The 26833-nt window shown below is 39.0% G+C and overlaps 1 protein-coding gene across 2 annotated transcripts; it reads left to right on the top strand.

Annotated features, from left to right (window-relative positions):
• Nucleotides 1-192: 192 nt before the first annotated feature.
• Nucleotides 193-26638, top strand: LOC135463790 (myopalladin-like). Of its 2 annotated transcripts, none has more exons than XM_064741224.1 (4): nt 193-629; nt 21367-21648; nt 23510-23770; nt 25859-26638. In XM_064741224.1, the coding sequence occupies exons 1-4, from the start codon at nt 353-355 to the stop codon at nt 26503-26505; spliced, it is 1467 nt and encodes a 488-aa protein (XP_064597294.1). In that variant the 5' UTR covers nt 193-352; the 3' UTR covers nt 26506-26638. The 2 variants fall into 2 exon arrangements, with proteins under 2 accessions (XP_064597294.1, XP_064597295.1); XM_064741225.1 differs by lacking the exon at nt 25859-26638 and adding an exon at nt 23995-25815.
• The last annotated feature ends 195 nt before the right edge of the window (nt 26639-26833 follow it).

Consider the following 26833-nt stretch of genomic DNA (forward strand, 5'->3'; position numbering starts at 1 on the left):
CTCTCTATTATAAAACCAGTTGTTGGTACCAGTGTACCCTTTTCAGCCATCGGCGAGCCATAAGAAATATACACACACACTAATATAGCCAGCCTAGCTATCAAATGCTCATGTGGAATTCGTTAACGGTAGCAGAGTTTCTAGTACTGCAGGGAGGCCTGCGCTCATATAGGCCACAGCAGGGCGAACCTGACGGGTGAGTCCTCCCTGGCTCGAAGTTGAAGCTAGAATGTATCTCCTTCTGACAGTCTTCGCGGTGTATACGGGTGTCCCGAAATAGATTTGGGTGTATAAGGCTGTAGCGCCGGCTCTACACTCTCTCGCTCACAGGCGGATCGCTCCCTACGTCTGTATGCCTACACATAGGCCTATTTGCGCGGCCAGATTTACCCCAGCTTTAACATTTGCCAAGAAGAAGGGCTGCTGCTCCTACCCTTGTGCCCGTTTTCGCCATTTTCTTACCGGACCGAGCAGCCCATGTTTTCCCGTCTCCTCCTCCCAAACTCTAAGTAATATGGCGGACGTAGAGAGCGACGAGGACCGATACAAAAACGTCGACGTGGACTCGATCCTGTCACGTGTTGAGCGACGACCGCTGACGTTCACGCGGAAACGTTCGTTATGTCAAGGTAAGGATAGAACCTCACTGACTTTATTTGGCTATGCCGATAGGCGGAGTATACACTTATAGTTCTACATATGCCATACCACCTGGTTCTGTACCTATCCGAAATCCATGTAGTCTTGCACATGTACGGTGGTGAGTTTTTCTGTTTCTGACTCAATCTGCCGGGTTTCCTTCAGAATTACGTGACCTCCACCATACACGTGAAACTGACTTAACTAGATATACCACTGCATGACTAATTGCATGAGTAAACAAATACATATGTTTAGCAAATACCTGTGCATATGTATACAGAGACCTACATACTTCGTCATGAAGGTATTCACTATATATATAGCACACGGTAGAAAGCACGTAATTAATACACAGCAGTAATTAATGCATATATATGGCACTTTTAATAGTCAGAAATCGTCACAGGTTCAATACCGAGATGCGTCATGATCAAAATTTTAAAATTTTCAGTATTGAAATTTCCTTACTTGCCATACATGGTACATGTAAGAGTTTGTATACACACACACACACACACACACACACACACACATATATGGGATGGCGCTCCAATAAGGCAGCACTATAAATACGTATATGTCGGCAGATGGGCCTAAGGAGACACTGAGCTAAAGTCGCAATAATAATGACGATTGTCATGTTAAACCTCGAACAAACAAACGAACAGGCAAACAAACATGGACACAAAATCGCGGTCGAAACAAAACAAGCAGAGCTACATATAGCTAGGACTTATAGTTTTGATCATTTCATTCCACCGATGTCACGTGAATATAATCACGAGGCCAATGGGTCATTGACCACTCAGCCAAGGACCACTTCTCAAAATCTCGCTGATAAAAAGTAATGATATATATTATATTATATTATATTATATAATATAATGTAATGTAATATAAGACCTACTGCTTTGAGAGTAAAACCAGAGCGACGACATGTGATAGCTGGCAAATGGTCACACGTAGCCGGTGAAATGTAAGTGCATAAATAGTAGCAATTTACGCGCCCTCTGCACCATATGGCGTATGACCTTTATTTCCATTTAAAATGGATTAATTTTTGGGGTGATTTGTTTAGCCCAGTATATGTTTACTGTACATATCATACACAACATACAGCTGATGTCACTGTTCAATTGCGTGTAATTGTATTTCTATATGATTATTAATAAATAACACTCATGTAAACGTAGTTCACTGCAGAATCAGTAGACTCGACACATTATTCATAACCGAAAGTTTGGTCATTCTGGTTTCACGTGGCTATATATTAGGATCGGTAATGTTGCAACCATGTATCTTTTTTTTTTCACTTGGCTAAATATAAATTTCAGTAATGTATATGTCACGTGGATCTTTGTAGATAGAAATTATAAACGTCATAACCAAGTAGTCCAGTTAAAAAAGATTCGGATCATGTGCTGTACTTGGCTAAATAAATATTAGTAAAGTAAATGTCACGTAGATGTCAGGTAGATCTACGCTGAAAGGGACCTACAACAAAAGCATCATGGTCAAGCGATCCCGTTCAGACAGCCTGGTTTCTTACTGTACTTAGCTTAATTTATTTATTTATTTATTTGATTAGTGGTTTACGCCATTCTCAAGAATATTTCTCTTATATGCTGACGGCGGCCAGCATTATGATGGAAGGAAACCGGGCAGAGCCCGGGGGAAACCCACGACCATCCGCAGGTTGCTGGAAGACCTCCCACGTACGGCCGGAGAGGAAGCCAGCATGAGCTGGACTTGAACTCACAGCGAGCGCATTGGTGAGATGCTTCTGGGACATTACGCTCCGCTTCCGCGCTAACCAGTTGAGCCACTTAGCTAAACAGAAACATGAGTAAAGAAAGATAAATAAAGGAGCATCATAGCCGAAAAGCTTTGGATTTCGTTTTATTAGGTCATACTTACACATAAGCAAACTAAAATGCCCATGGAACAATATATACATAATGAAAACGTGAAAACTAAGTAGGACAGTTGAAAGTGTTTAGGATGTTAGTATTTGCTAAATATAAGCATCATTAAAGTAAACATCATAGCCAAATATTAAACCGCTTCAGTGGCCTAATGTTTAGAGCGTCCTCATCGAAATCGGGTCATACCAAAGACTTTAAAACTGGGATTTCCTGCTCCCTCGCTGGGGGCTAAGCACCGAGAGGTTATAGAGTAAGGAAACATGACTGGTTGGCCCGGTGTCAGTATAATATGACTGAAAGGGGTGTCATGCCTGGTGTCTTTGGCATTATACTTCACTTTGGCGGCATGGAGTGCCCTGCCACCAGAAAAGACATTATATGTACACACCTCTAGTGGTTCCTCATCGTTATATGACTGAAAATTTGTTAACAACGACGTTAAACCCCAAGCATATGTACATACATTCATGGCCAAGTAGTTTCGATCAAACATCCTGCATAGGACATTGTTTTACTTGGCTCCCTCTCTATTTATATACATTAGTAAGCTAAAACTCAGGTGTATATGAAGGTAAATATCACAATCAAGTGGTCTCTTCCAAAAAACCTCGGATCTTGCGTTCACAACGCTATTTCTACCCTATTTATTTATTGATTTATTATTTATCTGATTGGTGTTCCGTACTTTAGAGTGTTTCACTTATAAGAAATATATCATTTTAAAATAACGTAGTTCTGTGTAACAATTAATACAAACATCATAACAAACACATGCAGTGAAGTGCGAAAAGTTTGTGATTTGGTTTTTACCTCGTGGTATTCATAGTTACTGTCTAAGCTCTGAATTAGCATTGTTGTACAACGTTATATAACCGGATTCTTAGATTAAAGCGTTCGAACTTAATTATACTTTGGCATCCTTTTGTATTATCCGCATTTTTGTTTGGAAAAAAACGGCCAAAAACAGAACAGTTTTATTTCCTCTTTGGTCAAAGGTCAAACTTGGGCGCCGAAGGCGATGCCTTTGAAAACTGACTCAGGAGGGGCTCCTGCAAATCCTTACAATATTGTGTTTGTTTAAGATGCCTGGTAAATTACCTCGTAGTAACTTGACTCTGTTTGTTTTTACGTCCGTAGTCGCTTGTACATGAGATATATAGCCAAGGTGTGCAGTGAAGGAGAAAGCCTTAGATATGCGATATTATATAATAATGAATTGACGTTCCCGTTTAGGTTACCGTATTACGCCTGTTCTATCACCACGCTTTCCGCTAGTACGAGTTAGGTCACCTATACACATTTTGCTGTCAAGCACTTAGTTTGTGCGAGTACCGCCATAGCCGCTTTGGATTATCGCTCAGTTAGCCCTAGTTAACGTGCATAAACGTAACGTTGATCTCTGTATTACCCAACATTCTGCGTTAATTTTGTTTGTTGTATCTAAAAATACAGAGGTCAAGCTTGTGATCTCGGTAAATCTTTTACAGTGTACGACCGGCTTCTTGGTCGAAATGCACAATTTACTTTTGATTTGGGTTTACTTCAATTTGCACGCAAAAGGTTAAGGTAAAAATTACATGTACCAGAACGCCCTTCAGCGGGAGCGGGTCTGTTTTTAGCCCTTTGTACACTAAATACACCACGATTAGTCCCCATCCAAAGGATATATTATAGGATCACGGTAAAGAAACGGTGAAATTTTCGTGGATTGCGCAGTACCGTATGTTTGTCCAAGTAAAGTTTATATAAAGGTCTCCTTGATATTCGTCCAACACAGTGCATGAATCCAAGATACCTCCGATAGCAGGGAAGAAATATATTGTTTTTACCTTCCCCATGTATATATATTATACAATTATAGCGTAATGTATGTGTAGGAACGGTTACCTGGGACAGTGCTCCCCATTCTTAATTTGCTTCCTAGGCCATTGTTACACGTTAGTACTTGCTTATGAATACGATAGTGCTAGGATGGATACAGCATATATGTGTAAGAGTGCCGTATAAGAGAATACGGCTGTGTAATTTCTTTCAGCGTACATTGGTTAGTTATACCCCCATTAAGACGCCATTGTTACATAGTACATGTACATGGTACCTGACTTACGTGAGCACCTGTTCTAAGCGGTCGCCTATTATTTCATCTCACTTCACTGGCCACACACAACAGGTTTGTCTGTGCATCTGTAAGATTTGGTAGTGCCGTATAGAGATATTATATGTACATATATCGTACCACGCTGTTCAGCTTCTTTCAGCAAATATGCGACAGTCAATACTCATTTAGATATGATTTGTCAAAGTTTGTAAATGGATGCAAGAAACCCGGAAAAACGATGCATAAAATCAGGTCTAGAGTTGATATTGTTTTGCGACGATACACTAATAATCAAGGCCTATATATCCATCGAACCAAAGACCTTTGATTATTTTTTATTACTGAAATGAAAAGCCAAGCAGTCAAAAGAGGAACGAAATTCCTTAATCTCTTGCTATTGTTTTCCGACGATTCACGTAATTTAAATGTCTATTGAACCAAAGACCTTCATTATTTTTTCATGATATCAATGCAAAGCCATACATATAACCTGTTTACATCCCATATTTTGTAAGATTTAATGCTGGAGATGCGCTGATCTGTACATATCCCTGAAGATGTCCGACAGACGACACATTTGGTATGACGTCATTTGGAAGAGGTTTTTGTTTTATAAATTGGCGGTCAAAGCATTGCTGGTAGACCCTTTGGAGCGTTGCCAAGTCAATTTGCTGTTTCGTCTGAGCTGATGAATGAATCGTGTGTCCAATCAGATCGTGACCTGGGACATAAATTCGTTATTGTTACGTGTCTTTAATAATAACAATTACCGCGCCAGATATACCGCAGAAGCCTTAATTGTTTTCAGTGCGTTGAGTATGTTACGCGAAGAAGTACAAAACGGTATAAACCAAACAGCAGGGCCTACGTTTAACTACAACTACAGCTGCGAATGATGAAGAAAGAATAATTAAAATAACAGTAATAAAAAGAATAATAATAGCTATATATAATAAAACGAATCAATTATTCACAACAGATAATAACAATAATCGATCATAATCGATCATAATCTATCATATCCATAACAAATATGAGATTCGCCGTAAGTTGTTTTAAACAGAAAGACAATCAAGGGACCCTCGGCCGCCCAGTGAGGCTTGGAACTCTCCACAATCAATTCCTTCCTGATGAAATAAGAGAAAATTTGTTATAAATGTAAATCAATTATGGTAAATAAGCTGGTATCAGTCTGCCCATCCTGTCTCTGAAGTTGACCCGTATCAGGGATGGTCTTCTCTCCCCAACCATTCAGTTTCGGGAAAATTAAAAAAAAAATGGGATATTGATCCGGAGACAGGCATGCCCATCATTATGCGGAGTAATCGATGGCTTCACTTTGACGGCTCGGCTCAAGTTTACGTTCTCCATACGCGCTCGCTCAAAGAAGTCCGTGATGCCAAAGGACCTAAGGAGGAAAGTGTAAAAAAAAGGTGGAATTTGATTTCAATGAATCTTACAATATGACATTAGCTCTTTTGAATGCTGTCGGATTACTTTTTTCTGTTCTGCTATATTGCAGTCAGGTTAGTCTGGAATAAAGTTTTACTGCAGGCAAAGAGAACTGTTTTCTTCTCGTGACAGGACTCGTCACTCATGGCGTGTAGATAACAAATTTTTTAAGTGTAATCAGACATCATCGCCACGTGACCAGCTAGATAATGACTTCTTGTAAAGTGGCAGTGCATTTATCATGTTTGTTGGCGTTCAATTAGAACTGTCTCACACAAGTGAAATTATACGTAAATATCATGTCGGGTTAATGCTGTTTTAGTTTTATCCGTTTGAAAGAAGACGGGCATTATTTGCAAGGAAACAACGCAGAAGATTTGCAGTTTGGTTTTTATGGTTATCTGTTCTTGGTTAATTATTGAAGCATCTAGTGCTGGATCTCGTATATTGCAGGAAAATATTTGGCTCGTACTTTTATGTATCTTTGGCTTTTGTATAATAATGAAGAACTTATTATTGTATTGACCTAAGATTTATGACGTCATCTTCTTTTCGAAAAACAAATGCAGATATCAACTTTCCCTCCTGTCGCTGTATAATATACGTCACTTTGAACTTGACTAAAGTTAATTCGCGATCAAATGCAAAAGCGGATTTCCAGTAATAAATATATGCTGGTGAGCAAAACAGTTTACAGCAGATGATAACTTAGGGCCCGGTGGTTCAAAAGTGTATTATCTAATTCTAGTCTGAAGTCATGTTATATATTGAAGAATTTTGCTAAAGTGAGCAGCCAGTTCTGTTGTAAATAGGCCACCAGCGGCTGATTTAGTTATATTTAATATACTATTACAGCATCAGGTTTGGACGATGTATTAAACTGACCACTTGGCTTTAAGTTAAATCTGGTATTAAGTCTTAAGGGCCACTTTTGAACCAGATTTTTTTCCAGATCTCTTCCTAGGTGCGACCGGAGATAAAGAAAGAGATAAAAAAAAGAGATAAAGGTTCATTGCCAGTGGCGTGTAGGAGTAGGATGTGCAATCATCCGTGACAGATGATCGATTAGGACGCCAATCAACGGAGAAATTTGGAATGAATGAATGGTGATCCTGAACGCTACATGGACACTATTTCCGTCATTTTATGGCAAGTGAACAATTTTGAGGTTATAGAATTTAATGACGTAAATGCTTTGGTTTTTGTTCAGTAAAATTGGCTTACCATCATAAACGGACCAATTTAAAGGTAAACAGCCAACCAAAAATATGTACCACATTTCTTTTTTACATTTACATTGCCTTAATAACAGTCCCTTATTTACTTTATGAAATGGGAAATACAAAACGAATCTCAGACTTTCTCATTTTAGCGACTTGAATGAGTAATACATCAGAGTGAAAATAGCACAGAAATTAACAAAACACGTCATTTTGTTCAAAACATCGACTTATAAATCCCCAAATTATAACGTTCGATTATGATTGATATAGATAATATATAAACATTACCTGAAATGTCTAGATTTTGTATTATGCTATGTTTTATTATAAGGCGTACTCAGTTTAAGGCTAACAATTCCTATTTGTCCATTTATTTATTTTTTGGTGGTGTATTAACGCAGTAGTCAACAATCTTTTCACTCATACGGTGGCAGTCGGTTTCATATAGTGTAGAAAACTAGGCAGATCGGTAGTGGCAAGAATCTGCCTTCACAACCTGTCAGATATGTGTACGATATGGCATGCAAAGTGTGTTGCCATAGGTGTATAGAAGGCAAGTAGCGAACTTCATGTAAGACCAAGCAAAATGCCGTACGAGCACCGTGAATAAAACTTTCAGAACTGTCAATCAAGAACGCGCAGTTGACCATAAGCAGTATAATGTTGTAAATAGGTCAACCAGCTGTCCCTCACCTTGGCTGCAAATGTTCAATCTTTCTGACTTCACAATTTCTTTCATCGGGATTGGGATGAAAAGTAACGTTGTCACGAGAAGGGTTGGTAAAACATCGGGTGCGTTGGATTCTACCCCGCTGTTAGTTGCGGGCGGTGTGCAAATATACATATTAAATCGAGATGGCCTTTTAAACAACATCGAGTGTGTCAGTCCACACACCGGCCGGCACATTTACCTCCTCGAGTAATACCATTTCATGCCGTTTATGTCTACAAATAAAAGAATTTCAGTTTGTTTACTTCGTGAGATTTCCTTCGTAATTTAGATAAAGGTAAACTGTCGGAATTTTGTTTCGGTGATGAAAGTGTTATTTCGCACAGTTTATAGATATCGCTTTTGTTTTTACATGTTTTATATTTTACACGCAGATATCGTGACGTGGGAAAAGAAACATTTGTTTCATGATGTTCCAATCTGAGCTAAGCGGTATGACGTCATAATAATGTACAGTTAACTTTTACAGTTCGTCACGCAACAATACGACGCGGCGTCATGCATACACAGCTTTGACGTATATAGATTAACTGCTATTGCCTAAGCTTGAAGTTGACTTGTCTAAAATGCATGACTACTGTGAAGGAAGTAAAACAGAATGGCAGCATGAAATATGCAGTTTTTGTCCCATTTTCTTCATTTTTTTTGGGGGGGGGAATAGACTTTGACACCTTCGTCTTTTGTTGTGTAATCCGATACCGCTCAGCTTTGTTTCGTACGTCGTCTAATGCTTCGAATACTGCGCGTCCTCGGGATTGACTCGGTACGAAACAAGGTTCAGCGGTATCGCGTTAGACAACAAACACGGCTACGGCGGTGTTAAATCCTTATTCTCTTGTGCATCGACCTTTCCTTCGCACTTTTAACCCGACCAGTCTGCCTGCTATCGAAAATTGTAAATGATATCATCCATGGTTGCTCAGGCAAGCGTATCGATTTCGGTGTCTCCGGTGGTATTGGAGTTTTCTGCTCAGGGAATTAGACAAGGGCTTGAACATTACATAAGGCCACCACCGAAGCGTGTGCGTGTCTTTTGATGCAAAATTCTACCGCATATTTCAATTTACAACATCCCCCTCCTCCCCCCTGCCATAAGAAGGTCGGCAACCAAGCTTTGTAAAAACACGATACAGTGCTTGTGAACCATCTCTTTGCTTTACCACCACAACTGCAGAAACAGCTCTTACTACTATTTAAGCATTTACATGAACAGTTAGAATCAGGCGGCCGTATTTCACCGGTTACGTCTGACCATTTGCCAACTATCACAATGTCGTCGATGCTCTGGTTTTAGTCTCTGTGCAGCAAGTCCTTTATTATATTGTCATGCGGTTGAAAATTTACTTTAAAACGTTCTGCATGCCGAAGTTTTGCCCCCAGGAGCAAGAGAATTGGGTTAAGTCTTTTAACCATTGAATCTTTTTCACAGATAATACTTCCTGTCGGGCTATCTATAGAAAGCTTAATCCTTAATAAAGATAATGCTATTAATGGGAAACTTACCAAAGATCTGTAGATATCACGAAAACACATTTTATACTTTCAAATTCGTTTTCATCGGGAGGCTGGCCGCTTTTTGATGAAATTTGTAATGAATGGGCATTCCAACTGAATAGTCAGCACATCGATCTGAACAAATATAACTATTACGTGTAGTATAAAATAATTTCTTTCTCTGAAAATATATTTTCTGTTGTCATGCCTCAACACTTTCACACTTCAAACATATATGTATAGCTCCGATAAGATGTTGAGAATTCTGTGTTTTGTAATCACCTTTAAAGGAAACAATAACGCAAGGATTTCGTATGTGTATTGGCAAAAAGTGAGAATATTTTTTGCTATTTGTCGAAATCGGAATCTTCATGTGGCCAGTAGTAAAAATAGCTACCAGGATTTGAAGTAACCAGTCTTGGTAAACAAGAGAGCAGTATACATAAGCCATGTCTCAGATCATGTAATATTTTTGGTCAATGCCATCGGCTCCATTTTCAATCTTCCAGACGATACCTCGAGTCGTCTGTTTCCTGATCATAGCCTTTGGCACGAACCCATTTGATTTACGCGGAACATAAGAGAGCTCAGACCCATCGGGGATAACCCACCGGTACAATAGCTGAACCCACACGCAACTTTCCAAGACAGAGAACTTCAACAGCGTTTATCTAGCTTGCTACATTTGTTTGTTTGGTTTGTAAGGATACTGTTACACGAATATTGTCGATATAGATACATTTGTTACTATTGCTTATTTTTCCTTTAAGCACATAAACACAAGCAGATTTGAGTCCTTTTTATTGTTTTAATGTCTTTGTATGTCAAATATGATGACACAACATTTTGATTAATTCTAGACCAGTGACGTGTAATAAATTGCTGTCAACATCATTGAATTTTTAAAACCTAATTCTTCTTAAGCCACCGTGCTTAGGAGCGTGTGAACTGCTTAAAGTGAAGCATTTTCATGAACAGTTAGAATGAAACCCTAACTAAGGTAAGCCCACAAGAGACCGTATTTCATGGGCCACATGTGACCATTTTACAACTAACACACGGTCGCCGTTGCTCTGCTTTTACTCTCGGTGCTGTACGTCTTGCATGCACATATGTCGACGTATATGTATGTCTATCGCCTTACATCATTTTTCTTCTGAAATTCTCCTTTAGCTTTCACCAGACGTCTCAATTTATCATTGGCTGTGTTTCGAACGAGCACTTTCCTCCTCTTCTATTTTCGACTTTGTCGGCGTCTATGTTTAGTTCGCTAAGTGACGCTTAATTTGTGATCTCTCAACTTGTTCTGTATCGATTAGTATCGGCATTTGCTTCTGTCACGAAAATCCGGAAAGCGCTTGGAGAGAAGCCCGCGGTGGAACGACAAATACATTTATATATATGGATAGGATATGCAAACTTTGTCCTGGTCGTCCAATATTTTGTTTGTCCAATTCTTATAACTTGCCATTTATTTATATGTTATTGTCCTGAAAACGCCAAAATTATCTAGGCAGTTTCGTATTGATAAGATCTGTCAAATTCTGGAATTAAGGAGTCAGTATAAAATGAGATTTATCCCGATTTTGACAAGATCGAAATCATTTTGAGATTGAATCCCTGCAATATTTAAGGAAACCAATTTTCTTTTTTTGTCATCTTTTCATTTTTTTTAAAATTAAACAATGCACCCATCTATATCTGATTTCAGCAATGTTCGTAACAATAAAAAATAAAGAGTATAGAAATCATTTATATTTATGTCCCCAAAAAACTCTGAGCCTAAAAGTAAGACCACAACCAAATAGTATAGGTCCTATTTCGCATATGTGTATGTGCTATTCATGGTTTAGGAAGCCATTACTTTTACACAAGAAATCAGCCACAATAGTACATTATTGATCACACGTAGCTGGACTATATTTGCCACTCCGGCCATTCGTCTAACACCATTTAGGAACGCATTTCTCTTAGACTTAAAATCAAACCACGGCCACAGTACATATACTGGCCCCATTTCGCTTCACTGTATTTGTCACTCCTGCCATTCGTCTAGAACCGTTTAGGAACCCGTTTTTCTTACACAACACATCTTTAAACCAACCGAGCAGCTTCTATGGTTGGGCCACTTCTAGCAATCTCACTGATCTAATCGGTGGCTGTTAGTTCACGAGAAGCTGATCGATTAATAAAAGCCGAAAGCCGGACGTCTGCGAGACTACGCACTTCTGCGCTAACCACCTCAGCTGGAAAAGCTCCCCCCGTTCAGAGATCGGTCATCAGGACTCCGGTCTCAGACTTGATATGAATTAAAGATCAGGGATATCCCCACAAGACGTCGTAACTGTGAATTTCCGCTGTGTTTGGCGAAGAGAGAGAACGAAAAAGGGATATCGCACCGAGTATAATTTGTTTCCACAAATAATCTTGATAGAGGTAAAGCTGTAGAGGTTCCGCTCTATCAAACAGTTAGCGGACTCTCCAAGCGTGTCTAGTTTGGTTGATTCGTCAAGGGACGTAGGGAGAAATGAGTGAGAGGAATTGTTTGAATTTTGATATGTATTAAATATCACAAATTATGTTTGCCATTCTGCTCATGTGAGATGTGAGCACTGGATATTGAATGACTGGCTTCTTATCAAGGTCATATTTAGCATGACATGACATTGAGAATGAATTCTTATAGAGGTGAAACTCCTCGTTTTGAGAATGCCATCTTATACAATGTTAGTTATATTCGTTGCTCACAGAATACTGTGAAGGTAAAACTCCTGGTTTTGAGAATGCCATCTTATACAATGTTAGTTATATTCATTGCTCACAGAATACTGTGAAGGTAAAACTCCTGGTTTTTTGAATGCCATCTTATACAATGTTAGATATATTTGTTGATTACAGAATACTGTGAAGGTGAAAAACTCATGGTTTTGGGAATGCCATCTTAAACAATGTTAGTTATATGTGTTGATCACAGAATACTGTGAAGGTGAATCTCATGGTATTTGAGAGTGCCGTCTTTAATCATATTTTTGTAGCGAAAAAAATGATCAAGTTTGGATATAAACATGTGAATATTCAAAATCACGAAAAATATGAACTTTGTTAATATGAATTTGGAATAGTTCACAATGATTCAACGCTTGTACTTTTTAGTAATTTTCTTGTGATTTTCTGCAAATTGTTTACTTAAAAGAGTGCAATGCAAGGTCATGACCTGGAGCTGATTGTATTCGGTCATATTATAACTACCTTTCTGATAGGAGTGAGATAAAAACTTTATTTTGCTCCATGCTTCCTTGCTTTCTCTTCGATAAAACCGACATACATTATCTTTGAAGACTTACAATGTTGACTTGACTGCGCATGTGCCACAAAGCTTACGTCTCCATGACAACCGGATCTCGCACATCTGCGAAAACCTAAACAGACATGGTATGGGAGGGCACGTGTGTTAGATGAATTCCCAGTTCTCTCAGCAGTCATTCTTCGTGGACTTGAGTAATAGGCGTGGAATTCCGTTCAATTTAGGCAAAGCATAAGGTACGTCTTTGGTACGCGTGTGTGTAGCTTAAGCGTAGATCGTAACAAGATGATACAGGCCGGGCTTACAAGTAGTGGGAGGTTTGCCGGAAATCGATATAGAGGATTATTAATTTCCCACAGAGAGGAAAGGTACGAGCAGGCACATCTGGAAATGTACGGGAGAAGATCGGATCGACAGTAGAAAACCTCTTGAGTCTCAAGGAGACTTCTCGGTCGGTGTTTAGAGAAACCTTCTGTTGTTGATTGAAAATGAATCCCTAACCTCTACGATGCCATATACAGAGTAACATACGGTAGTTACAGTTGCCCGATATTTTGCAGAGCGCATGGACAGCAGTAGCAAAGTACGTATGTGCATTTAATCAAAATGAAGTAGTACAGGTCCACCTGATATAATTTTTTTTTAAATTTTTGTTTCTACTTTTTTCCTCCCTACTTTCCCGTTTTTCTCTCTTTTTTTGTTTGCTGTCCAGGTTTGAACAACTGTAATTTTCCGACACATTTACATATCTCTTGCAATACAGTTTTCAACGAATGTCCAGGTTTCAAAGATTGGAATTTTCCGACCCACTTCCATATTCCTCACTTTGCATGTTTTAACAAACTGGAGTTTTCTGACCCACTTACATATTGCTCACTTTGCATGTTTAAACAAGTGGAATTTTCCGACCCACTTCCATATGCCTCACTTTACATGTTTCAACAACTGGAATTTTCCGACCTACTTCCATATTGCTCACTTCACATGTTTCAACAACTGGAATTTTCCGACCCACTTCCATATGCCTCACTTTACATGTTTCAACAACTGGAATTTTCCGACCTACTTCCATATTGCTCTCTTAGCCCGTTACAATAACTGGAATTTTGGACACACAATTCCATACTCCTCAAAGTGGGACTCCACTTCCACATACATTCTTCACAGTGCAAGTTTCGTGATACGTATTTTTAATAGTTCCATTCTTCTCACGGTTCATTCTTCAGTGACTGCAATTAGCTATTTTCAGTCTCACAGTGGGGTGGACGTCTACATTATTTGCTTTTGCTACTGTTTGTGTTTCCTTTCTGGCTTGGGACGTAGAATGGAATTTACGATTACTTGAGTCGTTTCACAGTCGCGGACATGAATCCCAATACTGCCATATTATCTTGATATTGAATTCTAATACCTTCCACAATATGATATACACTGACTGTGCTGCGCATGTGCGTCAGTGACGACGGTTTACCAAAGACTGTGACAGTCTAATAACCTTCCCAAGAGTTTCCATGGGATAAGTGTTCGTGTTTTTCGTCCGATATGCTGGTTTTATGTACTAATCGGTCCCTTGACGAAACGGAGATTCCTATTATTCATAGTTTTATATTTGACGCCTGGGCATTCCAGTATTGTGGCCAAGAATTCGGTGTTTTCAGGACTTGATGCCTTTTGCAATGTGTCCGCCCGCCTGGAAGCAGAGTCCAGGCCTGAAATAGAATGTATAGGAAGTCTGACAGGAGAAAAGGAGAATGGCTATCTGACTGTGGGCAATATTTTGTCCCCTTATAAGACGTTTAACACAGTTTATTAAATAATATATTTGTTTTTTATACTTTTTACTTCTCACTATGACAGTCCATAATATCAAACTTTTGTTCCAATACTAAATGTATTAATTAAATGACATGGCGCAAACCGTCCCTCAGAAAGGAGCCATCGTTATTCCATTAACACTGTTGTTGTTCTGATAGTCGTCAGCTTTTTTTTTTTCACAAGGGTAGAGCGTCCGCTTCTGGAGCGGTAGATCCAGGATCAATACCTGGTCGAGCCACACCTAAGGCCTTAAAAAAGAGGAAGTTGTAACTTCCTCGCTTGGCGTTCAGCATGAAGGTGATAGTGCAACGACTGGTTGACCCGTATCGGTATAATGGCTCGGCCGGGGCGGATTACTTGCCTTTGGTAAGTCGTCTCAGTGAAGCAGCACAGAATTAAAGAGCATTACATACACCATAAAGATTCCTTCGTCGTCATATGACTGCAAAATTGTTGAGTAAGACGTTAAACCCCAAGCACTCACTCACTCGTTTTCACAAGGCGTCAGATGGATAGCATTAAAACTGCAATAGTCATCATCCAGAACACGTCACGCGGCAAATACCTCATGTTAGGATGTAATGGACATATTCATTCATTCATTGATCCATCCATTCATTCATTCATTCAGTCATCGATTCATCCATTGATTCATCCCATCGTTCATTCATACATCAATACATCCAATGATTCATTTAATCATGCAGTCAGTCATTGATTGATTGAGTTATTGATTGATTCATTGATTAATTAATTCATTCATTGAATCATTCATTCAGTCAGTCAGTCAGTCAGCCAGGCATTCATTCATTCATTCATCCATTGATCCATCCATCCATCCATTCTTTCATTCATTCATTCAATCATCTATTCATCCATTGATCCATCCATTTATTCATCACATTCGATCACTGATTCATTCATTCGTCTAATCATTCATTCATTCATTCAGTCAGTCAGCCAGGCATTCATTCATTCATTCATCCATTGATCCATCCATCCATCCATTCTTTCATTCATTCATTCAATCATCTATTCATCCATTGATCCATCCACTTATTCATCACATTCGATCACTGATTCATTCATTCGTCTAATCATTCATTCATTCATTCATACATACATTAATACATCCAATCATCCAATCATTCTTTGATTCATTCATACATCAACACATCTGATGCTCCATTTAATCATGTAGCCATTCATTGCTCCAATCATTCTTTCATTTATTCATTCATTCATTATTTGCGATGATGCGAAAACCGAGTCACTGTTAGTTCTCTGTAAAGGAAAAGGTTGTGTGTTGTCGCGCCATATCTGACTATATTTCCCACAGACTAGTCTGATTTCCATTAGACACAATATTAATTCAATCCTGATTACTCTACATATCCGGGTGACTAATGGGTGCTCTATATTCTTTTTGTATTACACTTTGTAAACGTAAGTAGATAATTTAGCAGTTGATATTAACGGCTTATTTATGGAACGTCAGGGGAAGCATCTAACTAACTGCAAGTTACATGTCTGCCTCTCGTGTTCAAGACATGTTGCTGGCTGTTAGCTATATTAACTTTTAAAAAGTTTAACCGTCCAGAATCCAGGAGTCTAGGAAACATTCCTATACGATCCGTCAACCAAAATGAACGCTCCAAAATGACACAAAAGTCACACCCTTAAACGTAACAACTTTAGTTTATAATTAGGTGGCCCCGCACTCTGTACTGGGACACCTATTGAAATCGATTGGATTTTTATTATTTTTATTCCGTTCTTTCGAAAGCTTTTTGAAAGCTTTAAAAGCTGTGAAAAGAAAAGTTTTTATTGGGTGTTGCTGAAATTTAGTCATTTTAGGAACAAGGTTAGGGATTATTTTGATATTTGATATATATGTGTAGTGATCTCAGTTAGAACAAGCTTGAAAAAATCTTGGACATGCAGTGAAAACTTTGGAAGCACGCCATTGGTCGAACTTATGACGTCATAAAAGTTTCTGAGTTTGATAATGTTTTCATGTATTCTGGTGTATAAAGAAATCTGCTTTCGGATTGTGCCTATCTTTATAACTTTGTGGTTAAAAACTGTTTTCAGTCATGTAATTTCAATGGCCTGTAACTCGGAAACTACGAAAGCTTGCACCAAATTGTATCCCAAGACATCTTAGTTTTTGTTACATGCCAACGGATTTGAGCTACGATCTAAAGTTTTCTCGCTAGAAATATTTAAATGACACCTCCTTACTTCATAAATAGAAAAATAAACCTGCGCATCTGACACAGACTTGGGAGGTAACTGTGTACATGTGTTGCAGGTAACCTGCCCCATAGGTCGGCCGCCCGTCACTCAGACCGAGAAAAGAACAACCCTCCCTCCTCTCCAAAGCTATCAACGAACAATTTTCAATGTTTGCACGTAAAGCCAGCCCTGTTGGCAATGCATCATGGGTAATTCTCGACGGCATTCCCCCATACCCCGTGCTATCAGAAATATAAGTTTAAAGCAATGGCAAAATGTACGAAAAATGTCTGTCCACACATGTACTTTGAGTCATGACGAGCACAAAACATCTTACTCTTATTAGACCAAATTCAACAGTTAAAGAAATATCGCGGTTTCCAGTTTCTATTCGGGTCTTACATGCCCGTAAGGAAGAGAGGGTTTTGGGATGCCGCACAGAAAAGTAACTACGAAATCGTACGCCCATGGCTTTGGACTTAAAAAAAAACAAACACACACACCCACACCGCTTATTCCTTTTAACTATTTAGACCAAAATTTCATGTGCTTATAAACTCCTAACATTTCCTGTCACCTACATGCACCCTCCCCTCGCCCGCTCTCAAAGCTGAACGGAACCCAGGCAACCAGATGGGACACTAGAGTGGGGTTGATTACAAACCATGTCGAGCAACCTAAAATGTACATACTTAACCAAGTGCGGTGATCGCCAAGGCTTACTCGACAAGACGCTGTGGTGGTTTTCAGCTCTGGACGCATCGTATATGTTATCTGGTAATGTGGGGTTCAAACCCAGTTGATTATTTTCATTTTTGTCATGCGTTTTCTCCATGTTGCCTGTTTTTGTAAATACTGTTGCAATTTCTACATGCAGGTTAAATGTGTTAAATTTTTCACTGTCTATGTACTTTGGCAGTTGAATAAAGCTATTCGTCGCTATGTGCGTTAGCATCGGTTGGTAAACAGATGTTTTCCAAAGCTGAATTTTTCCAATCATGCAAATTAGTTCAGTACATTACTTTCATGGTGTTATCTTATTTGACATTCAATTGGTCCTTGATGCTTGGCCACTGGTATCGCTGTAAGGAACGTAACAGCTTTAATTACAATTATTACTGGCAAATCTTAATGAGACCCTTCCAGCCTATCAAAATTGACCTTTTTCATCATTCTTATCCGATACATTATCATATTTATCCAGATATCCGACCGATTGGTTACATATGTTTGACGTCATATGTTTAACCCTGTGACGTCATGACCTAAATTTTGGGTTCACCCAGAATCGAGCGATGAAACACTGAACATGGGTCGTTTCCATGAAATATTACATATTGACTTCAGACAAAAAAAGATGCATAAATTGAAATTGAAATCATCCATGGCGTTTACAGTACAAACTGATTCTCTGACGGGTTCTTGTATGCCGTTAATCTCAGCTAAAAATAGAATAAACCCAATACTTCTTACGTCGAGAAATCAGATGGCTATTGCGCGATACGATGAGAGGGTGGTCATTCGTACCATCATTCGTGCTACATGTATCGCTTCGTATCGTCGTACTATGAATTTGTGCTATTTGTCCATCGTTCATAACATCGTACCATTGCTTTGTAACATGCTGTCATCGCTTCGTACTATCGTCTCTTCACTTAATGCCATCGCCTCAGAGTTTCATGCCAGCGTTCCAAAGTTTATACCATCGTCCCATCGCTTCGCGCCGTCGTGTCAACGGCAACATTTGACCAACTTTATTGTACTTTTATGATGATTGTGTGGTGATGTCTTAATTACTTGTTTAACTCTGGCGGTGTAATTGTTAATTGCACTTAATGGATTTGTTTAAAAATCTACTTTGAATAAATACGAATTTGCAGGATGGTCAAAACTTGCCGTTGACACGAAATTTTCTAAATTCAGTAAAATGCTTAAGTGGGTAGTTTTTTTATTGCCCATCTCATACATGGAATGTTCCCCCAAAAAGACACAAGTCCATCACTACATAAGTACAGTATTATGTAGAAGAAATCTTCAGAAGTTTCCTGAAACCTTTCCCTGGTTAACAAATCTACTTTTATACCTCTTGGTATAGATTTCTACAGTTGAGTCATTCTCTAGCATACCTGTTCGCTACTCGACAGGAAGTGATGTTTACGGTAGGTATCACGTGGGTCGTTTGTGATCTTGTGTTAACACTTTGTAAAACACTGTATGGGATGAGTGAACTGTGATCATTCCAGCAATTCGTTAAACAAAATCTCGTACTGTACAAGAGTAAACTCTGATGCAAATCGACGCCATTTTCTTGAGAAAGGCGTCCAAATCTGTTACGTGATTGGTGGCAAGAGATTTACTACCAACTGTTCTTTGTTTATATATCGTAAACCGAACTGCATGGTTGTTGAAGCTAAGCCTGAGGTGAGACGGACATTTCTCTAACACCTGCCATGTTTTCTCTGCAGGGAGACTGGTTTTGGCACTGCGCCAAGACGAACACAGATTTGTCTATTTCTGACTCCAGCCTTCTCAAGATATTAGTCTGCATGGGCATGAGACACTGGCGTTGTTAGATATAGAAAGTAGTGCTGTGTGTACCTCTGGAACAGAGCGGTACAGTCTTTAGATACAGGTGATCCCTAAAGATCTAGTTTACACTTTGAAAAATAAACATTTGTTTAAATGAATAAAAAACGAATCTCTCTAGGCAATTTGTTTCACTTTTGATTTTTGTAATAAACCAGCCTTGTTGGTGACCTATTACTTTCCCTGCTTGACCTATTACTTTTCCTGCTTGGCCTGTTACTTGACCTAGAGTTGATATAGGAATACGGCATGCATGCAGGACAATTAGCTATAGAACACCCTAAAATAGGGCTCTATATTGGGCCAATTATTTGATATGGTGACGTAGAAACCTTTCATACACAAAGACAAATGTTTAGTTTTGAAACACATTTCTGTCACAGTTTAAAAATACACCCTAATGTTTATTCATGACAAAAGCTATGAATCTGTTTACCCATTTTTGTTTATTGAAAATATCCGCTGAGCTACTATGTAAACAAATGAAATGTTTACTATGAAGAGCACATCTCTCTAGTCATTAAACATAGATTTTTATGAATAAACACCAGGCTGCATTTCCAAACTGTAACGGAAATGGGTTCAAATATGCTGTCCCTGAGCATAAGACAGCTGAGCAGTAGTTTCAAGTGTTAAATGCACTTCCCTGCCTTTGAATATTGTCAAATGCGTGTCCAAAGAATCTGACACTCTTCGATTGTTTCTCAGTCTGTGTGACCACTATTTTCACTGGCAGTAATACTAAACATTATGTTAAAAAATCATGGTGACGTCCTTTTTAAAATATAGTGTTTCGCACGATGGTTATATCATTATTACGATGGCTATGGGAAACATAGCCATCGTAATAATCTTCTGTTGTCGCTTCAATTTGATTCGGCTCTGAGACTAGCTTTCGACATATGATTTCTAATCTTGACAGAAACTGATCATAAAATGCACTAAAACCCACTACCATCAAAATGGCGACTATATATATATATATATATATATATATATATATATATATATATATATATATATATATATATATATATATATATATATATAGTCGCCATGTTGATGGTAGTGGGTTCCCAAGGGTTCTGTCCGATTTCCTCCCACCATAATGCTGGCCGTTGTCGTATAAGTGAAATATTCTTGACTGCGGCGTAAAACAAATAAATAAATAAATTAACTGGGATACATATTTTGATCATCGACAACTTTATGCTAGCATGGTATACGATTTGGATATTGACTTCATTCGCCTCCTTGCATGCCTTGTGTCTTTGTCATGACCGTTGTATTGGGAATAGTCCTTGTGATCGTTGGCCCAGAAAATCCGTTTTGGTTGATGACTGGTACACGAGCGTCTGTTTTGACGCCTAGGTTGTACAGAACTGAATCCTAATTTTCCCAACCTCATCTTTCGAATATATCTTATGAATTTCTTTCCGTTATCGGCTAAAATGTACAAAAAAAAATCATCCATACAAGCTACGTGTCCACCAAGCTGTTAACCGGTTTGGTTCACGATTCGATTCCGCATAGTTTTCACTCTTTAGTCAGCAGCTTCAAGTCGGGTGGTTTGTTAGGTATTTGGAAATGGGTTGTGATTTACTCCAGGCACTTTATACACCATCCATGAACACCGTGGTGAAAAATTCTCGTCGGTGGAGCTAAATTCCAATCAGGTTAAATGCTGATCGTATTAAACCTTTTTCGTTCTTACCACACAGGAACCTGTGGAAGCTCGTGGGCTTTGTCCCGCTTCCTCACACCATAATGCTGGCCGCTGCCGTTTAAGTGAAATATTCTTGAGTGTAGTGTAAAACTTCAATCAAATGAATAAAAAGAGTAAATTGTTTTTCCCACAGCTCCGGAATTCCTTAAGAGATTAACGGGAGAAGACACGATAGAAGAAGGCGGTAGTTTGCGACTGGAGTGTAAAGTAGTCGGATTTCCCAAGCCGACTTTACGCTGGTTCCACGACGAAGAAGAGATAACCAACAATGAGAGGTACACGTTCGAGTGCTTAGACGACAACTGCTACACGATCAGTATACCGCTGGTCAGCAAGTGCGATGAGGCCTCTTACAAATGCAAGGCGGAAAACAAAGAGGGATACGCGTCCAGTTTATTATTTGTCCATGTAAAAGGTGAGTGCTAAATTTGTGCCTCGAGATCAAACTTTAAACATCGATACATTACCCTGTTTACGACCACGGAGGATCAAATTTTGATGGGAGCCTCTATGGGCTTGTGGTTAGCGTGATTTTGCGGCACAATGACCCATGCATAAGTAGTGCAGTACAATGACCAATGCATAAGTAATGCAGCACAATGACCAATGCATAAGTAGTGCAGCACAATGACCAATGCATAAGTAGTGCAGCACAACGACCCATGCATAAGTCTCTCACCAATGCGACTGCTGTTGTTAAGTTCAGCTCATGCTGACTTCCTCTTTGGTCCAAAGTGGTAAGGTCTTTCTCCTATTTGGTTTTGCGCTGGATACAGGCGACAATGAGCAGTCGATGGTGCTCAGTCAGTCGTTCGCACTGTCTTCTGTTAATTGAAGACGACTTCTCTTCCAGGAACGCGGCGTGCAAGTCTGTACATGTCATGCGTGGAATTGCTAAAGGTCGTTGATTTTCCGCAGGTACTCCGCTCTTCACGTCGTGCACATGGGAAATCCCTGAGTGTGGTGCTAAACAAATATGAAGTAGTCTAGAGAAATAAAATAATAAATAAAGAAATAAATATACATACCATCACTAGCTCTGGTCAAAATGGGGTTGGTTTAAACAGTTAACCCCTGTCCAAAGATGTCTAGTGTTTGAATCCTATTTCTGTTCGCTCACATGTGACCATGTGTCGTCACTATATGACGAAATACCGAGAACATGTTTGTTAAGCCATAATCATCAAATTATTCAACCTTAATGTTAACAGGTTTTGGCGTGGCAGTGTTTTACTCCGTGCACCGCCTCTCTGGCTGGAGGAAGGTCGGCCAACAACCTGCTGATGGTCGTGGGTTTCCACTGGGCTGTCCCCGGTTTCCTCCCACCATAATGCTGGTCGCAGTTGTATAAGTGAAATATTCTTGAGTACGGCGTAAAACACCAATTAAATAAATAAATACTCCGGGCACCTAGGTTTCTTCCATTAATAAAGCTGACCACCACCGTATATAAGTGGTAAATTCCTCACCAAGACGTTACACACCAATTCAATAAATATATAATTAAATAAATAATAATTAATTTAAATAACCACGGTTAAGTTGCTTTAATCGATGTATGGTCCAACATATGACGTACAAATAGGAGAGTTTCGAGTTCAAGCTCTTGTCGTTAAAGATAAGAAGCGGGTGAATTGTACGAATTGTTAGGCAACTTTTGTTGATATTACTTTACCAATCATTTCCCTCACCATGTTCCAGGGGCACAAATGACGCCTCTTTCCTTTACAAACTTCTCGAGTTCAAAAATGTTCAGCTCGTCCATTTTCTCCATCGTTCCTCTACTTCAATGACTTTTATCGAAGCTTCTTCAGACGTCGATGTTATAGAAAGTGTGATCGATAATAGTTGCCTGACATTTTTGACAGGTCACATGATATGGTAAGTCTCTTTTGTAACCTATAGCGATAAAAGAGTTCGAACTCAAAACTCGGCTACTATACACTGACAGAAGAGTCAGACACGTTAGCGTTATTTAGGCTTTTGTGGTAAATATCAACTTTAATTGAATGGATTTGCATGAAACTGAGTGAAAATGATGTCTTATATATAACGGTGATCAATCAATGAATCTATCACTTCCTTAATCAATGCAAAATGGATAAACGTGGAAACCAGTTAAGCAGAGAGTGAATGTGTTAATGAATCGGTTAATGAAGGACTGAATGAATACTTGAGGTTTAACGTCGTACTTAACCAGTTAATGAACGATTGAAAAAAGTCATTCAATCAATTCCTCGATTCCATCCATCAGCCCATCTCCTCTTTTTCTGCAGGAAAGTCAGGGAGCAAAAGTCCAAAGAAGTCCAAGTCCGACAAGTCGCCTTCGCGGAGAACCGTTTCGTTCCCGCCATTAATTCCGACGATCGTCGAGCGAATCGTGGAGGAGGAGAAAGCTGAGGCAGAGCTGGAGAACCTGCCACCGTCACCGCTGACGTCACTCTACGACGGCGTCACGATGAAACAGAAAAATACACGTCCTCAGTTTCTGGGAGACTGGGCCTTCGTAAAAGACGTCGTGAAAAACAACCACACCGGTAGGCCAAAAGTCACCCGTCGACCACCCGCTTTTTTAGTTAGATATTTAGTAGACAAATTCAACAGCCAATGTAGCTAGCTAGTAATCCCTATAGCCTACAAAAGAATTCCCGCTCAAATCTGTGCCTTGTGTTAATGTCAGATTTGAAAAAAATGTACATATTGCTTAATCTTCAAAGATTCCCGCTATTTTTTTCAGTCATTTGTCTTTTTTCCCCTTTAGCCACTGTACTGAGCGTGTGCGGCTGCTTTGTGGCATCTTACGTCTTCACAAGACCTTCCCGTTCTTTTTGCTGGGAGGATTGTATCACCGTAAGATTTTGAAATGGCAGAATCTTCATCTTTTAAAGTCTTGACATCAAATAAAATCACACTGGGCTGTTGTTTTTATTGTGTAAACCAAACATCAACGCCTTCGCTGGAAGTAGGCTTATCGTGTTCTGCCTAGCGGAAAAAAACGATGAAAGTAAAGTGCCCTCCCCGATATCAGACCACGGTTTGACAGGCGAGATTGTACGAGATCATACGGTTTCGAAAGTTTTCCTATGTTGACCACAACGGGGTGTCTTTGTGAAAGCTGTTGCCAATTTCAGATGTGGGAAGGCTTGAAACCAGGAATAGAGCGTTATGATAGTTGGCGCAAGCAAACAATGTCTGAGTAATTGTCTAAACCTGGTAAGAAATAACCGCGGTATATACATGAAAACTTGTATTTTCTGACAATTTGACAGTGCTTGTATGCTCTGAAATATTTAAACATTGCTCCAGGACGTGCAAAACACACTAGACATTTACCCTTAAGTAACAAGTATCAAGGATTGCCCTTACGTCATATGTAACTGTAGTGTAAATGAAATCATGGGAGCTGGCAGAAGACGCGTTTTAAAGTGTCCCTGAACTGAACTATATAAATAAATAAAACGTTTCGACAGCAGAAAACAAACTTTCGATTATCTCAATTGTATAAATGTAATACTAATAGAAAGAAAGATTATTTTGGGTTACATACACCGCTTGCTATCATTTTAGGTGTTTACATAAACTTGTTTTTTAAAAAAATGCCTTAAATATATAAAGGTGGTCTGAGACTAATCGGACTACATGTATTTATTTGTTCATGGATTCGCAGGGAAGTCGCTATTATAGTGTACCATATCTGAATATTTGACGAACCTTGTTCTTCATACTTGGATTGGAAACTCCCAGCATGCTCTTTCCTCGTCACAATGTGCCCGTGGCGCATTGCGCCTATTTCTGAGCACAAATCCCTTAAGATGTTGGTTGCTGTTTGCTTGTGATAAATTTTGTGATTTTGTGCGATTTATCTCAGAGAAATTCCCCTATTTTTAAGCTTCAGAAAGTAGACGTTATTTAATGTAAATCGCTTAATGTTATTTCCTGTGATACCTCAACTGTTGCTATGTGTTAATTTCTTTTGGCAGCAATGTTTTTTTTTTACATCCATTTGTCATTATTTACATTTGTGGCGTTTGTATATTTGTTTATACTAAAACAACAAAAATGAAGCAGAAAAGAAAAACGATATATAGAAATAATTATATTTAGTAACATTCTGTTGCCAATGCGCTACGAAAGTTCTAGATCACCAAAATTATGTTAATGTATGTATATTTAAGTAAGGTAGGGTTTGTGTGACGAACATTGTAATGCTGCCTCTCTGCCCTGTGTTTTGACACCCTATTATTCAGTTGTTCACACCCTATTCTTCCATTTTTCTCCAAGCCTCATGTTAGCCAATTAATGACCCGTTATCTTATCTTTTCCTATGTTCCAAAAACTTTCTGTTTTCACATTTACTTTATACCGTGTACTTAATTGTTAACATTTATTAATTCTACCTGAATCGTTTTTTTTATTTATTTTCTCCTTCTACTCTGTATTATTTTGTATTTTATTTACTTCTTTGCCTGTATCTTTTTTTTTTACTGTTACAAACTTTGTTTCTCTGACACCTTATGTATACATTTTAATTTTGATGGGCCATTATGTAGTACTATCCTGCTGGATAATCAGGATTAAAAGATTTATGTTAACTCTTGAGACGTGTTTGATTTGTTTATCGCCAGATGGACTCGTGGTTGACAGCGACATCGACGACGAGGACGACATGGTGTTTCTAGTCACGAACAGAGAAGGGGATCTTCACGACTCCTCTTCGGACGAAAGCAAAAGTGAAAGCGGAAGTCCGGACGAAAGGAAACCGGAAGAAGTTAGCATCGCCAGCCTTGCGCAGGTTTCAGATTCGTCTAACCAGCGCGAAATGTCGAAAGAAGGAAATGTTACTGATAAGCCAACCACCAAAGCTGTAGACATAAACCGTAACTCTACGGAACTTGTGTGCAGATCGAAAGTGAAAGTGGATCAACAGCAATTTCCGGCTTCTGGGGTGTCAGACTTCAGTCGCGTACAAATAGCTTCAGATACACCTCGTTCATCCAACAAACCTCTGTGTACGAAAAGAACAATGAAGCCTAAGAAACTTATTGTTCGCAAAAGACAAACCCCTTCCGCCACAGATTTATGCAGCAGCTGGGATGTTGGGATTTTGTTTCTCTTAGTATCTTTCGTCACGTTTGTGTCACTTTGGGTCGAGTTAAACCCATGTAGATTCTTACCAATGATTTTCTCGGGTTACGTCATATATGCCTTCGTGATGGCCTTATTGTCCGGCGATAATACGACGTATGCAGAAGTTAACAGACAGCCCACTTGAGCCATGGAATTTACTACAACACAAGAAGTTCCTTTCTAATACACACGTGACAACAAATCGCTAGTAAGCAAAGGTCGAAACTTTGACCTTGGCTACTTTGGCTGGTCTCTCTACTCGGGTGTAAAGTAAGCGTGGTGAATATCTCGCTGAGTGTGAATAGCTGTTTGTAACCATGATATGAACTAAAAACATCAAGGCTGGATGTATAAAGATGTTTAGGTTTCTGTTAAACCCCGTATTTCACATACAAGTAGTACATGACTAATTCAAGAGAGAAAGTAAAGTACACGTACTCAATTGAATAACCTTGAAGTGAAAGAAACAAACA

The sequence above is a fragment of the Liolophura sinensis genome, chromosome 3 (assembly GCF_032854445.1).
Source record: "Liolophura sinensis isolate JHLJ2023 chromosome 3, CUHK_Ljap_v2, whole genome shotgun sequence".
In the NCBI taxonomy this organism is placed as follows: Eukaryota; Metazoa; Mollusca; class Polyplacophora; order Chitonida; family Chitonidae; genus Liolophura; species Liolophura sinensis.

What these genes read in the sequence shown, in the direction of transcription:
- LOC135463790 (XM_064741224.1), top strand. Translation starts at nt 353, where the DNA reads ATGCCTACACATAGGCCTATTTGCGCGGCCAGATTTACCCCAGCTTTA. An exon ending in GAAACGTTCGTTATGTCAAG is followed by an intron (nt 630 to 21,366) that starts GTAAGGATAGAA and finishes TTTTTCCCACAG; the next exon opens with CTCCGGAATTCCTTAAGAGA. An exon ending in ATTATTTGTCCATGTAAAAG is followed by an intron (nt 21,649 to 23,509) that starts GTGAGTGCTAAA and finishes CTTTTTCTGCAG; the next exon opens with GAAAGTCAGGGAGCAAAAGT.